Source organism: Phalacrocorax carbo, chromosome Z, assembly GCF_963921805.1.
Source record: "Phalacrocorax carbo chromosome Z, bPhaCar2.1, whole genome shotgun sequence".
Lineage (NCBI taxonomy): Eukaryota > Metazoa > Chordata > Aves > Suliformes > Phalacrocoracidae > Phalacrocorax > Phalacrocorax carbo.
In genome coordinates, this window is record NC_087548.1 from 43,935,133 (window position 1) to 43,952,150 (window position 17,018).

General features: G+C 39.7%; 1 protein-coding gene across 1 annotated transcript in view; it reads right to left on the reverse strand.

Moving 5' to 3' along the window:
- SLC28A3 (solute carrier family 28 member 3) overlaps positions 1–16,494 on the reverse strand; it is a 37,060-nt gene extending 20,566 nt beyond the window's left edge. Inside the window, exons 1-5 of the mRNA XM_064439548.1 lie at positions 16,359–16,494; positions 9,501–9,602; positions 5,736–5,818; positions 1,934–2,025; positions 347–536 (exon numbers count right to left, since the gene is read on the reverse strand). Of these exons, the coding sequence (XP_064295618.1) occupies positions 347–536; positions 1,934–2,025; positions 5,736–5,818; positions 9,501–9,602; positions 16,359–16,415 (524 nt within the window). The 5' untranslated portion in view covers positions 16,416–16,494. The remainder of the gene's footprint in view (positions 1–346; positions 537–1,933; positions 2,026–5,735; positions 5,819–9,500; positions 9,603–16,358) is intronic.
- Between the last annotated feature and the right edge of the window lie 524 nt (positions 16,495–17,018).

Sequence of the window (17,018 nt, forward strand, 5' to 3'; positions counted from 1 at the left end):
CCTTCTGGCTTCCAGAATGAATGCAGAAGGCTACAACACACCTGAGCTTCTGTAAACATGTTCTCTTGCAACCACAAACTTGTCCTATCTCAATCTGAGGAATATTTTTTACACTTTCTGTCAAGATTTTTGACACCTAACTACTTTATCACACACTTAGGTATGCCTGACATCTATAAACTAGAAAAATACTGAATTATTCTGCAGGTATTCTTTGATCTTTTTTCAATTTGTATTATTGATCCATCTCCCTGTGCTTATGGAGGTGTAAGATGAAATAAAACTGTAGGGGTAAATTGACTAATTCTTTGTCCTTCTGCATAAATAGGAAGTAATTCATATTTACCATTTCAGCCAAAACCACTGTTTCTCTAGATATCTCTCTCCAGGGGAAGAGAATGCAGCAATTCTGTCTTCATACTTAGCTATTAAAAAGTCCCAGCAGATGAAGAAGATGGTTATGATGGTGATGATAAAGAGTGGCAAGGCTCTCTGGAAATTCAAGCTGCAGGCTGCAATAACTACTGCCAAGTATGCTGTCACAGAAACAACAATATACATATCAGTTAGGTTGGTCTTTTTAGAAACAGTATAAAATCTTAAATTTAAAGGATGCAGTTAAAGTCAGGCCTCTGTTCATCTTTCATGTGCTTTTCTGACTCTTGGCCTGGATACGGAAAAATTTGCTTTCATAGATAGTGTTGTTACTTATGATATGCTTATTGATATGAAAGGTGGCCTTCATCCTGTCAAAGCAGCTTATATGCTTTGGCCAAGCCAAGTTCATATCAAACATGTTAATCACTTGGGAAAATTAAACATGTCTACAAAACTGCTTTTTTCCTGTGTGAAAACTGTGAATTTTCTTATTCCTTCTTTCACAGGAGGATGAGTTTACCCAATAAAACTAGAAGAAACACTTAGAAACATTTGTCAGTTGCCTGATTTGATGGCCCTCTCAGGCAATTTGGAAACTTAGGAGTAGTTTATTTCATAAAGTAGCTGTGAAATTATTTGTGATTTGACAGGTTCATTGCTAATACATGCTGGCCAATGAAATATTCATTTCTTCTGAATAATCATCTGGTTTTGTCTGTGGCAAAAAAGGAAGAATAAATACTGATTTTTGTAAAGCAAGCTGGTTATGGTATTAACTTATGAAACCCTCGTTTACTTTCTTGAGCCAGGATATGTCCGTACTCTGACAAAGCAAGATGAGCTGATGCTAGGAGGGCAGGATATTCAGCATGTAAGCGGCCCTTTTACAACTACGTTATGGTATGCTGATGCCTATCACACAGACATATTTTAGGTCTATGAGTTCTCAGTGTTCAAGTAGGAGTATCTCAAAAAGAAACTTGGTGAAGTGGAAGGAAACGAACCAACCTACTGGCTCATTAGGAAAGGGACAAAGAAGAATATCTGAATGACTTTACAGTGCATACTGACATGAAACACATTTCCTCTAGCATACATTTGCTGTGTATATCAAGTGATAGGGGTCAGAATGAAAACCTTAATTTCCAGCCTGCTGACTTGAGTTCGGTCCAAGCTGGTGCCTTGCTCTTTTTAATGTGATTTCATGGTTTTGGGAAAGTTCCTAAAACTGTAACTTAACAGGCCTTTTGGAGTGAGCTGGTAATGGAGTAGACACAAGACTGAACTACCCTTTTATCCCAAATGTAATTTCTAGTCAGAGTTGAAACATGCTGGAGGAGCAGTGTAGCAAGTTCTGTGCTTTCGTAAGTTTGGGAATGAGTGGGGGTTTTGCGATCTGGAGCTTTCTCTGGGACTACATTCACTTTTACCTCCTTTCAAATGCATTCCTTAAGACAGTCAAAATTTTTTTCTTAGATAGAACACAGTCACAGTCTATAATCTCATATAGGTAAATAAATAAGGGTTCAGCAACCCTGGGAGTAATATACTGTACCTGTTATTAAAATTCCATAGATCACATAATGAATTCTGGTTTTATGTTTCTTGCAAAATTCACAGGCTTTGTCATATTTCATTTCTAAATGCCTAGGAAAATGCAAAAAAAAAAACAAACAGAACAGAAACTGAAGCTGTAGGTAAAAAATAAGAGTACTTTGCATAGGAAGCTCAGATTAAATTGATCAAAATTTCTCCACTGGAGGATGGCACACTTGGTAAGGGTTAAATTTGGATCCCAAAGTGCCAAAAAATTTTTTGCAGACATCTCCAGAGCTTTTGGGGGGAACTTCTTTGGTTTGATGTTGGGCAAGTGAAAAACAAAATCTGGCAGATACCTGATGGGCCAATCCGACAACTATCTAACAGGCCAAAGTTGGCAGGCCAGTTCTGCTCACCTCTGAACTACAGCTCTGCTGTGAGGAGGTCTGTTAACAGGGTTAGTGCAAACTGGGTAGATAGTTAAAGATTCAGTGCCCCTTACTAGACCCACAAAGATTGCAAGTACAGCCAGCCCAGCATTGTTATGTGGAGCGGTAGTGTTGCTATAGTTGTGAAGGCCTAAGTTGGCATTTGTGTGTGCAAAATAACCAATATGTATCTAAAAACTTATTAGAGTGTGCAGAGGTGTTTCTGGATATTTAAAACTTTTGTTGCTAATTACATTAACTTTTCATCTAAGACTTACCAGTTCATGGGAGGTAAAATGATTTGTTGCATTCAAATGTCCTATTCTAGTATCTGTTCTTCCAATTATTACGTACTTCACTTTTGTTCTTTTCTCATCTTGCTAAGGGTAACACAGTGATTTCATGAGAGAGGCTGATATTTAGGGAAATAGCAGTTAAGGGATTTAATTCAACACAGATTTCCAATTTTAAGCACACTGGTGATGTGGAGTATTTCAGTTACAAAAGCTATGGCTAAATAAACACCCTCGAAAAAGAAATCTGAAAAAGAAATCACAGCTACAGCTCTGTCTCTCTAAAGCGGTGCCTCTCACCCTACCGTCTATAAAGGCAATATTATATTTAGAGATGCTAATTATCCAGACTGTACTTGTCTGGAAACTAGATGCAGCTGGACTCAGATGCACACCGAAATTCAGCATGATTACCCTTCCTTTCTGCACTTAAAAAAAAAAAATCGATTAATTGAAAAGACATTGGAGAGAAACAAGAAATATTAACTTAATTCATATCAGCACTCAGAACAGCAAAGCAGGAACATAGTCCTTCACCAGTACAAAGAATAACAGGGTCTCTGAGAAATCTCAATTCCTTTTGATATTTCAGTTTTAATCCTGGGAATTCCTGTTGCCTCACAAATCATAATTTTTTTTTTACTTATAAAAATATTATGTTACATACCCAATCTCAGCAAAGAGATTATATAGAATAGGAAGAAAAGAAAGAAAAGGAGAAATGAGAGGCAGATGCATGAAAAGCCAGAGTTACTTTATCAAATTTATGGTTCATCCATCAACCAAAACAAGGAAAAAATATCTATTATTGTTACTTATGAGTCCTTTGGGATTTAAAATTCTTATTTTAAGATTACTATTCCTTGTTATTTCTTCTTTGCTCTAACATCTCTCTCTCCCTTGTTATTTTATTAGTTTAGGTGATTATCACTTTGGTACCAGGATATCTTAAATGTTTAGGCATATATGTCTAAATACGCATCTCTGTTCTGAAAGCTCCAGAAAAAACATCTTCCTTATGAAATATGGTTAATTTACTAAGGAAACATTATTTTCTGAAAGCTGATCCTATAGGCTTAAAGTGCAGCACCTTGCTGATAGCTTTTACTTAACCAAAGATGTTGAATAAACAGGTATCATTTAAGCACATTTGAAGGAGAACTTTAATATGATATATTTGTGTATGTCAAAACTATTCTTGCTTGCATTTTGCAACTCAGAAATCCTTTCTCTGGTCTGCATGTGCTCTATAAGTGAATGTTAACACCTTGTACATGTAGTGTATCAACAGACTTATTATCAACAGACTGATCTTTCACACGGTCTTTGTCTCAGACAACAGGCTATTCAGTACTATCTGTTGAAAGAAATCGATGACACATTCAAAATTGAGGCATGCTTTTTGAATGCCCTTTCTGAGCAGATACAAGGAATACATTAGATCACATTAGGGCCTGCTTTTAGGAGCTAATTTACGAAAAATAACTTGGTAGAGATACCATCGCCCTTGTCAGGTGCTCAACATTAAAAATAAACCTAGACAAAGTACAAAACCAAGCAGAAGACTGGAATGCACAGAACAAGCCCTAGCCTGAATGTAATCAGAACAGAGCAAAGTGCTCTTCAGCTTCCAGCCTGGGAGAAGCTTTCACTGCCCGAGGCAATGGTACCTGTTGCTGTGTATCTGCTGCCTAAGGGGACCTCTTGGGTACAGTAAGGCCTGTGAATTAAACCTTATTTATCCCTAGACTCTCCCTGGGAGTATAAATAAACAAGAATGAATAAAAAACATACAGGCTACATCTCTGTTCCAAGTCAATCAATCCATCTGTGTTCAGAGATACCACTTGTCGAGTGACTCCTGTGGGTCAAAGTTTGAGGGGGAGAGACCCTGCTAACCTTGCACAGCCCTTTGCATGCCAACACTTGGCTGTGCAATTAGCTTACTTCTGAGGAGACGCTGGATACCTACCACTGGAAAGGCTTATCAAACTTGGATGTATCATCTATCAAATCTCAGCTTTTGTTTTTGCTAGACAAGACTCTAAATGTTTTAAACAAGAAAGTGTTTCATGTTAGGTAGTGCTTGAGGAATGACAAATCTCCAAAGATCAGAGAGGAGAAATGAGAGAACATTTAAGTGTCTTCTAAACATTTTTGCTAGATTTTTTAAGCAGTATTTTAATACGATGGCATCAGTAAACCTGATCATATTAACAAGCCTTTAAGATCTGTATGTACAACTTGAAAGCATAACTAAAATCTTCACAACTACTTCTGTGTATAAGCATATCATATGTACAAGCATGAGATCTTTCCAAGTAGTCCAATTTGACTGAGACAAACTCCTATTTAAGATATCCAGTAAGTGAGTTGCTAGACTCTGCTGTTAGAAAGACAGGTTCAAAGCTGAAATGGTGTGCTTTACAAGAGAATGCAGTCACAGTAATCAGGTGAAAAGTATAGTATGATTTCTGTGAAGGTTTATATGAAGATTCAATATGACAGAAAAATACTAAGATATTAAAATATAATTTACATATTGTATCTTAATTTTTTAAATGTCTTATACAGGGTTTGTAGTTTCCACCAAAAAACCTATCCCTGAACTAAAATGCTTTCACTGTGTGGTCACTTGGCACCAGTGCTAACAAAGTGAAAAATTCCACTCCATCAAAATGGCTTTTCCTAATCTATTCTTATTTTGCACGGGGGCAAATAGCTATGCAAACTGAAGGGCAATAGTAAAACTTTAACTTCCTAAAAGAGATCACTGTTTAAGACCTCTCTTTAAAAAAGGATCTTATGGAGATATTGGTAAAGTACTGACTGTACAAAAAGAAAATACATTGCTCCCTTCATTTTACGAGGCTTCAGGAGCATAGTTCCATGATCACATGTGTCAGTTGAAAGGTATAATAATTTTAAATACAATGTTTCTGTATTGCACAAATTGCTAGGCAATACAAAGGTCTGTGTAGCATAGGCGTATGGCAGTGAAATTTAGACCTGTCGCTCTAGAAGCAGAAACACTGGCAGCTTATTGCTTAGGCCAGGATAAAGTGAGTGGAAAACTTATTCATCCAAAAGACATTACCCTTTCAAGCGTGGTTGCTCATCATCTACTGAGTCACGTTTGTTTTCATGCAGATCACTCTCAATATTGATGTATTCATCCTCCTGGAACACAGATCCGTGCAGAGGCTGTGAGAGGGGTGCATGCTTGTTAAGTAAGGTGTGAAAAAACAGATCCCCGCTGGCAGATGGCTGAAGCAGTCTCAAGACTTTCCCATCTGTACTGAACACAGGGCTCCAGCTCTCCTGTCTGCCACTAATGCTGTGATCAGTAGCAGGCAAACCCAGTGGTTAGACAGTGGCTGTGAAATTTCCCAAGCCATCTACACCATTTTTGATAGGGGAAATCAAGGAGAAAAAATACCAGCATTACTCAAAGCTGAAGAGGGCCCCATGGAGTACCACAGCATACAAGCTGAAAAGTGAGAGCTGCAGGTAGGGATGGTAAAGCTGCTAAATTAGCCAGCTTGCCCAGCACCTCCTGTTGATCACTCCCTGTTTTTGTTGCTTCTCTCTTTGTAGAACTTTAATATGGTGGAAATTTTACATATGGTAAATGGTTAAATCGATGGGGGCTGCTTTTAAAAAATTTAACTAAGCCAATAAGTTTACTCTTCAGAAAAGCTGCAGAGAAAAGGTAACAGGTATCAATCTTTTAAAGAGAGCTAGCATCCATGGGCTTTGTAGCACAAACTTGAAATTTGGCCAGATAACACATTTTCATCAGGAACACACCTTTTTGCTATTTGAATCCACATAAGCCTGGCTGCTTTAAAGCTTTTGAATAACCACAGTCTGACCTCCACCATGTTTGAGGACTGCCCTTGAGGTGGCTGGGAGCAGCACGGCCCGCCAAAGCTGCCCAGTGCACCCATGGGGGCTGCCATGCCCATCCTGCATTACTTCCCTTAGCCCAGCCTGGAGGGCAGAGGGGAAGTGCCTGTCCCATGGGTACATACCTCCACACTCATGGTGGGGCCTGCAGAAGGCCCAGTGACTGTTGCATTCAGAGTCAGGAGCCCTTGCACCATGCTCGTGCCTCCTCATTTTAATGCCACGCCAGGGCGGCGTGACTGGTCACCTACTCTTGGGTGTCCAGCCAGGACCACAGTGAAGGCAGACAGTGTTTTCCTGAGCTGATGGTCATGTCATGCTCTCTTGAGAGGAGCTGGCCTGCTGTGCCCAGACGCTTGGAAGTGAGTTTACCTTTTTTTTTTGCGTCCCTATTATTTGTGCTAACTTAATTCCCCAAACTGCTGTGACCACTGCAGACCTTGCCCTGGCCTCTGTTTTCTGTCTAGCTTTCCTGCTGCAGGTGCTGCTGAAAGTCATGGAAAGACCTTGCTTAGTTCCTAGTGAGAGACTTGAGCTAGATCAAAGGCAAAATGAACACACGGCCTGTAATTAAAATGGTACAGAGGAGTATGTATGTAGAAGCCGTTACCCATTTCTCTACAAGAAAGCTCAATGTGACATGGGCAGGAGATCCCTCTCAGTCCTCTCGACTGCAGCTTTTGGAGGTGTGGTGGGAGTCGTGTGGTTCTGTGGAGCTGCACCGTAACTTACAGCCCCATTTTCGCTAAACTCCTCTCTTTTTTGGCCTTGACTGTGAAATAAAGCAAACCTGAAAAATGCAGATGCTGCTGCCTACTAAGTTGCTTTTATTTTTGCTGACTGGGAGTGCTCTTCTCAGCAGCTGCAGGAGGTGGTCTTCTCACCTGAGGGACACTGAGTGCTGATTATATTGAAATACCATTTATTCCTGGGCTTAAATTTGGGATATATTGCATGCTAGTGGCTCTTACAGATTTTTGAGCATACATTATAAATCAGGAGAGTCCAGCTCTCTGGGGCAAAGAGCTGTGCTTTCATGTGGGCAGGGGGTTGCACTCCCTGTGGCACCATGTCCTCTTTCCTGGTCACAGCTCAAAGGCCATGTCCCACACCTCCTGCCTCCATCCCCACCACCCCACCCCGGTGCCCGCATTTCATATGCTGCCTAGGCCAGACCATGTTCCATCATTTTCCCCCATGCCACAGCATTGTCCCTGGGCCAGGAGCTCCCCTGGATCACCCACAGCCTGGGTTTTGGCTCTTTGAATTTGTGAAATATACTGTTTGTCTTGAGAATATAACCTATTTTTCCTTCTGTGTATTTCAATAGAAAAAGCATCAATCCACATATTTTCACATTGTTTACAATATATTTAAATATGCTCAGAATATTATTATGTTGCTATTTTATTGTCACAAATGCTTTCCTACATTTACATTAAAAGGTGTTAAGAAAATGTGAAATCAAAGATCACTTTGTGTCTAACTCTGTGCAGATCTACAATGAAAAGGGAGAATAGATCCAAACCCCTTTTCTTCTTTTTTCATGGCCAAATATGACAGCAGATCTGGCTCTTCAGGAGCACTGGCCTTTGCTGAGGCTAACCCAAGGGCTGCGTGGCGCACGTGGTCTTCTGCCAGTAGGGGCACAGCAAAGTCCATACTCTGCAGATCCTCAGAATAAACTCTTCTGCCTCAGTCACAGTGTGCCTGAGAAAGTGTTGGTGTCGATATACATAACTCTACTACGCTTGCACAAAGTAGTGGCTGAATGCTTTCAGTTGAACCTTTTCAGTGGGAAACTGGTTTCTTTGATTAAAATCAAGCTTTCATTGACTGCCAGTATTTTTCTCTATTTTTCAGGTTTCATTTGGTTCTGCAAGTCCTTTAATTCTTTTTGTTTTGATATTTTCCTCTTTGCTGGCTTTTTGAAGAGGAAGGTATAGGTCTATCACCTTCCTCTCCTAGGATCTCAGATGCCGGTCTAGTTCCCAGGAGTGAATATCAGAATAGTCCAAAGTGATCCTTTCCATCACTGTAAATCTGGAATCGCTTCAACTTTGAGAGCAGAGGCGTTTCTTTGGCAGCATGCCTTTGCTGCCTCTGATCACATCCAAAAACCATTGGAAGATAGAAAAGAACATCCATAGCATCAGGAAGCCTCTATTTCTTACATACTGCTTCAAGTATCATCACCAAACTTGGCAAGTAGATAGGATTACAACACAGGAAAGTACTGGAAGTTTTTAGTGGAACTTTTAGAATAGCAGATTATTTCTGGACTGTGGATGTCGAAATATTAATACATGACACTAGTAAAATACCTGTGGAGTTTTTTTAACCTGACTCTCATGTCTTCATAGAGAGGTAGTCACTATGTGGGATTAAACAAACACACAGTTAGAAGAAGTAAAAGTGGATGTGTTTATTATGAAGTAATCTGTATTGTATTCTGCTCTCTTACTCTGGTCAGTTGTACCTCAGAGCTGTTCCTTCCAGTTTGTGTTTGCCTGAAATGTCCCTTATTTTGGATGAGTAGGTATTCAATAATACGTATGCCCTTGCTGACTGAAAGTTGTATCACTAAACGGAATGTTTCCAGCTTCTCTTTTTCCAGCTTCTCAGGGGAAAATGCTTCTATATCAACTCCTCATCCATAGTATTCCCTCTGATCACCATTTCTGATGCCTCTTTTGCATCTTGTATGAGGCCATTATGAGATTAGAAAACATTTCTCTGAATCCTACACATCTTGTCAATTTTCTGTGTTCTTTCCTTAATGCATTTCTGAGAACAGAATTTGCTTCCCTGTCAGTTCATGAATTTTAAATCAAATTCAGGTTTTGTTAAGATATCTGTCTTAGGTGTATTATCACAGTCAATTACTGACATTAAATTTGAGGTTTATGAATTTACATAAGGTTATTACAAAGAAAAAAAATAAAACCCATACCTGGTTAGTATGTACAGTTTTCTTATATTGTGAATTCTTGATTCTCTGTGAATTGTCTCGGAGACCTTTGGGATTTGTAACATCCACACCTTCGCTGTCATTCTGGGGCATGGCCAGAAGTTTTATCAGTTCAAATCAAAAGCTGAAAGTCTTCCTCATATATCGTAAGAAATGATTTTTGGTCTGATGTCTGTGCTTCCATGTTTTACTTGGCTAGCACAGGGGGCCAAAATTCAGTGTACAGAGCCCAGGTGTGCAAGTCCCTCCACTATTACACAAAGCTGCATCAGTTGTGGATGGTGCTCGACTAATGTGAATCTGCTTTTTTTCTTGACCCAAACTCACATGCCCTCCCAGCACTGCTCTTTGCCTCAGGACTTGTTCAACAAGTTTACAAAGATCCAGCCCTTCTCCTCACCAAGGGCAAACTGACCTGTTCAGGCCTTCCCGGGTTGTTAGTGACATTGCTCCAGTATATGTGTTCCTTACGCGTATGTAGTAAATGCATATTTTCTAAAAAATATGTGCTTCTATTTCTCTTGGAATAAAATAGAGTATCTTTAAAGACAGCAGTTAGCTTTACTACATTAATTCTCTGTGGTGTACCTTTTATCAGAATGTACTGAGAGTTGAGGACAGCAATAACCAGCTCCACTATTTCTACTTTTTATTATTATTATTCTAAAGCTGAGTTTTCTTGTTTCTTAATGTTTTGAAGGGTATATTATGTGTTTCTAATGATTCCTGAAGGGCTGGTTCTTATTTTGGTTTTGTAAGAAAACTGCTTGAACAAAATATCAGCCATCTTATATCTGCAATTGATATAAATGTTACATATTTCAGTGGTTTCTTATGGCAGCAGTTACGGTATAGTCATTTCACTGTGCACAAAGTATCCCATTATTTACATTATAATAAAACAAGTAAATTAGTATCTACATTTAGACTTCTGAGAAAATGATAATTTCCAAATGAATAATACAAAATATGCTTAATCATAATAAATTATTACAAAGGCAGGAATAAGCAGTACTACTAGACATAAATTAAATTTTGCCTTTTAGTGGCAACATGACCTTAGAAGCAACCAGAACAAATTTTCCTTTACGATACTCCATTTCTAAACTTCACAAAAAATCTGTTTCAGTAAAAGTGTTTCTGGAATCTTCTGTGTCTGGGGGAAGAGGAGGGAGCGGCAAGAAGCTGTTGATTTACATGCTGTGGTCCTGATAAATCAGATGCCAATACATCAGTTCTCTTCCTTCTAAGGGAAGAGTATCTTTGCATTCCCTTAAGAGGGAGGTATTTCTTTCACAAAAACCACCTCTGTTACTTATTTGCTTTCTAACCATGCTGTCCTAGGAGTTGCCAGAGCTGCCCCTGCAGTCGACAGTGAAAGCCTCTACTGACCATGCCATACAGTGAAAAAAAAAAGAAGTTATCACAAACTGCAGTGCTTAGTTGTAACATTGAGACATAATATATGAGAAATACTATACAGGACAGCATAGTGAAGTCTAAGTGTTGCAGTTCTGAAATTGAAACACACACCCCCTCGGGGATAGTCTCTTTGAAGATTTCTATACTTGCTGCTGAGCAAGAAAAAAACAGATTTCTTAGGACTTTGGTCACTGAACATGTGAAAAACAGTAAGCATGCAAATTGCTGTCTACAAGCAACAGAAGTACAGAATAATTCGGGTTGGAAAAAACCTCTAGAAGCCACTCTGTCCAACCCATTGCTCAGCTGCAATAATTACATAAGAGTTTCATTTATAGAGTAATTAAAATATATGAATGTATGAGTAATGTAACAGAAAACTAGTAAGAGCATCACATGATTGCAGGAACTCTAAATAGCCCACACTGCAGAATGTCAGATTTGTGTTATTTTCTGCAACCATAAAAAGCACTTATCTCAGCTGATCATACCATGTTTCTGGCATATTCCAAATTCAGTACAAACTGGTTAATTACTACTGATAACAAGTTTACTTCAGTAAAAGACTACTTCTGTTGACTAAAACAGGCTTTGAATGAGTGCCATGAAGCTGAGTAATTTTCTTATATTTCACAGCTGCTTCTTCAAGTACAATCTCTTAATCCTCCCGTTTATACAATTTTTTTATTTGTTGTTGGTGAAAAAGCATGTTATTTAACCCTACCTCCTGAAGAAAAAAGTTCTTTTTAATTTCTGATAATAATAGCGATATTCAAGTGACAAAGAAAACTGCCTATTCCTTTTTCCTGTTTGCTCAGTCTTTCTGAGTTTGCTGAAGGAACTCCTCACCAAAATGTCAATCTGTCTGTGCTTATCATTTGGTCTTCCAGATTGCTACCTAAGCACCCAGCAAGGGCAGAAAAGTTACCTTATTTGCTCAGTACCCTTTTCCACCTCCCTGGAGATTTCTGCAGAACAAAACATTGCAACAGAAATGTTGAGCAAACAGAAAACAGGAGTTCAAGCCTTAGGGAACATACCCAACACAGCCCTGTTACGACCGCGGGCCAGATCCAGCAATACGCCACTTCTCAACCTACTCAATCTGTAGTGACATAAGGAAGCAGGAAGTTAAAAACAAAATAGAGATGCTCGGATGGGAAAATTCTCTTCCCTTTAGGCCACACTTGAAGGATCACAGAATTGATCCATCTCCTTTGAATGCTGACAATACGAAAAGTGTTACACAATTGTGCTTCTCCTTTCACAGTCTGCTGTACTTTTACTGATTGGAACTTCCTGCTTGTAAAATATTGAACTATAGTAAATGAGCTTTACAGACAGCAGATAAGAAACATGTACTGCCAGATTTAAATTCAGCTGGCTAAGACTTCATGAGGTGTTTTGAAATGACTTGTAAATTAGGCGTACCCACCTCTGAGTACATTAGTGTTTTCTTTAAAAGCTTAAGTTGTCAGTCTTGAGTAGGATAGTTGGATAGTATCCTGAAAGGCAGGATAAACAAGTTAAAATGATAGACTGGCACAAGCTCGCCATAAAAAAAAAAGAAATAGGAAATCCATTTTCTCTCAGAGTAACTAAAATGTAGGAGAGGCAGAAAGTAAAATCCAGAAAAACTGAAACAGGGAAAAAGATCTGCACATTCCTGAGGAGATAACAAGGTGGAGATGATGCATGCAATTATGGCATTGCAAACATCTGTTGATGGGCAAGCAGGTACACAATGAGGATGATAAGGACAAGAACCCTAAAATGTTTTTTTTACCAACTGCTTAATGCATCGTAACACTGACAATAGGAGGGCAGTGAACAATAAATATTTATTAGCTGTTGTCTTCCCTTTGTGTTGTATTTATTTTATGTTTACCTCTGAGTTCCTTTTAAAAGTCAGGGAGTTTTTTGGTCCCACCTACCATTCCTTCTTATAAGTCAGCTCTTACCATTCCTTGAGGAATAAGAGTGACTTGTTTAATGTCATCATTAGCAAAGATCTGAATCATCGGCAATGATTAGGTAAAACCTTTGCCTCTTAAATGAGTGCTAAACACAAGCTACGTAAATCCAATCTCAGTTTTAGGGTTACTGATAATGTTGCAGGGTTTGAGCCAGAAATTCTGTGGGCGACGGTAGCCATCCTCCAGCTGGTGCCATCAGAGAGGCGGTAACTGAACCACATCGAATGCAAGAGACACAATAGTGTTTCTATATACCACATATGACATTATTGTAGATATAAATACAGAAGGTATTACATTGGCATGTAGACACTTAACATGGGCAATCTTCTGAATAGCAATGAGACTATGAGGTAAATTATTTAGGTTCCTTAAATTGCATGGCATACATAAGGGGAAAAAAACCTTAAAAACCTGAATGTCGCAGTATAAACAGTCCAGCAATCTGATGATTCTAGCTACGAGGTCCATTCAAAGCAGGTAACTTTAGCATGTAGGTCTTCACAATTGCATTGGGGTTTTATTAAGGTTACATTGCACTGAAGGGTGGGAGCACGCTTGGGAATACTGGCAGTGTGGCTAGAGCTATGTATCTTCTTAAAACCAGTACAAGAAGCTTACTCATTGTAATACACCCAAATGGCTGTTGGTAACTGAGAAGTCCCTAATAGCAAAGAGGAAGAGACAACGAGAGGTACAGTGGAGCTGTACATTTGGGTTTTGTTGTCTGTTTTATTTTGAGACTGTTTTGAGCTCTTAATGACGTAAGAAGTTATTGCCTTGTGATAATGTCAGCACCTGGGAGACCCGGCAACAACACAGGACCTGTAGTTTTTGACACTATGCCTATAAACAGTTCAAGTGGAATCTATATAGTGTACAAAAGAAGTAGTTGATACTTTGCAGGATCACGCATTTTTAAAAATGTAATTGATGGTGTTAATAGAACTTAACACTACATGGGTGCATGCTCTCTCTGAAAGCTAACTTTGGTTAATTGATTTCTGAGGGCCTACCGCAGGATGGTTGAAAAAGCTTTATGCTTCCATGAAGTGGAAACCCTCTCATAGTACAGAAGGATGTGTGTGTTTAAATATCAACAGCCAATGTGAAACTGAGAAGAGTTCAAATAGTTTTCCCCCTTTGCCATTTGTATGACTAGTCAAAAGGCAGATTACTCTATAATATAACCTCTTCAGCCCATTAAAGTCCCTCCACAACAGAAGGCACCATGCCTCTCATTCTTGACATAATAAAGCTCCGATACAGTCCTTCACCCATTACTTGTTAGTCTTGAGCTGCTTTGCGTTACACTGAGAGCTGTTTTCCTGACTGATTTATTTTCTAAAACAAACTACCTAACCCAGGTTTACTTTGTCCCCCATCTTATTTTTCCTATCCCTTTGTGCGTTAATCATTAAATGGCTCAGGTACATCTGAAGGTACCTATGGAGTGCGACTCCACGCTCAAACTTAAAATGGCTTAAATTAATCCTTCTCAGAACACTTTCATTTTTGTGGTTTAGGGAAGATATTAATTGCTTAGTAATAGAAGACAGTGTATCTTGGGGGAAGAAAAGCCTTCACTCTTTGTGCAAGAAAAGCTCAAATACAAGAAGACAGGAGAAAATTATGAGATTGTTTTCTTCCCAGTGGCTTCCACTGTGTTTTATTTTTCTATATGCAAAAGTTTACCTATTTCCTTCTGTGTCTTATTTCCTCTACCGAATGACTTATACGTTGAGTCAGAGGTAAACAATGTAAACGTAAATGTGGATACCTTCTGGTGGTCTAGGAAAAAAAATAATCGGAAAACCTGACTCAGGTCCCACGTTTCATTGTTGGACCATCTCCAAGTTTTGATTGGGCATTTGATTTATTTAAATCAGAGAGGATTTGCAGGCTCTTGTAAATCTCTGCAAGGGACAGGAAAAGAAGCACCTGGGTTCCCTGCACATTGCCCAGGTGAGGTAGCTGTGTAAGCAGAGGATTATCCCGAGTCACTGTACTGCGCTCCACAGAGACTGCTGAGGAAAGAGGTGATTTTCAGCTTAGGTCATCCAAGAGTGTTCTGCAGCTAGGGAGGTTCTTCTCTCCTTTATGGGTTTGTAGGCACAGACTTTGGAAGCTGACTGCACTATCTTAGGTACATGTTGTGTGAAAATGCAGCCAGAATTAAGCCCTCTCTTATCTCATTCACCTGAACTGAGGGAGACCCAAGTTCAAATTGCTTGTCTATCTGCTCTGAAGCACAGATGTGTTAAAGACGCTCTGATTACCCAGGAGAATTCCCTAACCGCTGGGGTATCATGTTTTAAGAAGAGTTATCTCTGCCTCCTCTTGAAGCTGTCCCACTTAGTGTGCATTATTAACTATTGACTGGAGTAGGGTCTTGACCCTAACTCCCTTACATTGCACAAATATCAGATTATCAAATAAATTTATTGCTTCTCTGTCTCTATACTCCAATGAATAAATATATGGAGTGTTTGGATGTCACTGGTGTTACATAATATTTCATATGCTTAGCATCTACAAAGACCCTTCTGTACGTGCTACGCTTTCTGCTAGCTGAGCTCAGGGGCAGCATGAGTATCAGAGGCTGCAGAGAAGAGCAAGGGGTACTTTGCTAACATGGCACTCTTTAGAGCCACTGCCTTTCCCCAGCCTGTTCTACCTTCAGTAACAAGCACAGTGAAGAGGTCTGCCTGTGGGTTTGCAAATTTTTGCTTGTCCCTGCTCCAATTCCAATGAAAGCGCAGGGATGCTGGGCACTGAGAAACAATAACTAACTGGTTAACAGGTGTTTTGGAGCTTCCACTTTTTAAACCTGTATTTTTTAAATGGCTGTTAACATTACTTTATGTGCATAATACACAGAATATTCTGGTTTGGCTCCTTACCTCCTCTCTGTGTTCTTCCTGCGAGCAGAACAAGACAATTGCACTTATTTTATGCACAGAAGAAAGAAGATATGCCCCACTGTGATTACACGATTATTTTTCTGATATTATCAATATACATTGCTTTGATGAGATATATGTCTGCTGCATAATGACCCCGTCTTTAACAGAACAGTGAATTACCTATCCTCAGGAAAAAAGCAGCAACTGGTACAGCAGATGGGAGAGGTGGATGACCTAGTTGTGAGATCTATCAGCCCATGGAATATTACTGAATCAGGAGACTTTTCAGGACACCAGTATAGCAGGTAGCAGATGAAGGCAGTAAGCGAAGCCTATACCTGAATGCGTCTACTGTGCTCTAGCTTTTCATACAAGAGCCTTGTGCTTTGGCAGGATACCAGCGCAAAGCATGTGGGGTGTCGTAAAATACCTACAGACAGAGAGCAGAAATTGCTTTTTCTTTGTTCATGGACTAAGGTAATCATTGTTCATTAAGTCCTTCCTCTTCCCCACAAAACAAAGGAAACCACGCTTACCTGGAAGGCCAAGTTGTGCACTCCAGAGTGATCACGGGTGGTCTCCTTCAGTTCCATGTGCCTAGCAGGGTCAGGAGAGTTCTGGGTGAATGTTGAAAGCTACTTCCAGTACCGGGCGGCGGCAGCCAGCACCTGGTTAATCCATCCACAGGGTCGGTGAGTATCACTTGATGTCTAGTTAGCCGGAGGCACTCTCAGGTTGCGCTTGCTCACTCATAGCTCCACCTTCTTGCTCCCCTGGTGCAGCCCCTTTTGGCCAGCGTGGGAAACTGCATTCAATGTTTCTTGTGACAAGGAGGGAGGATTTCTGCTGGCCCCAAGAGGCAGACGTATCTCTGGGTGATCCCAAAGGCAAATGTGTGTACTTATATGACTTCGGGCTTTCCTCACTTGCCTGGGGGAAAATCTTCCCCACCCAGACCTTTGAGAGGTCAACATAGTTTTTGTCTTTTTTACAGCTCTTCTCGAGTCACTGTTTCTGCGATGTTATTGTGGCTCTGTTTTCATAGTGGTTAGGGACTTCATCTAGCAAGAGAAAACAAGGGAAAATGAAAAACTCCCAAACCTCCAACAAATATGTGTTATGTATTTTCAGTTGGTGTGCCAAATCTTATTGTATGGGGTCGTTTGGTTATCTGTCCTCAGATTACCTTTAACTGA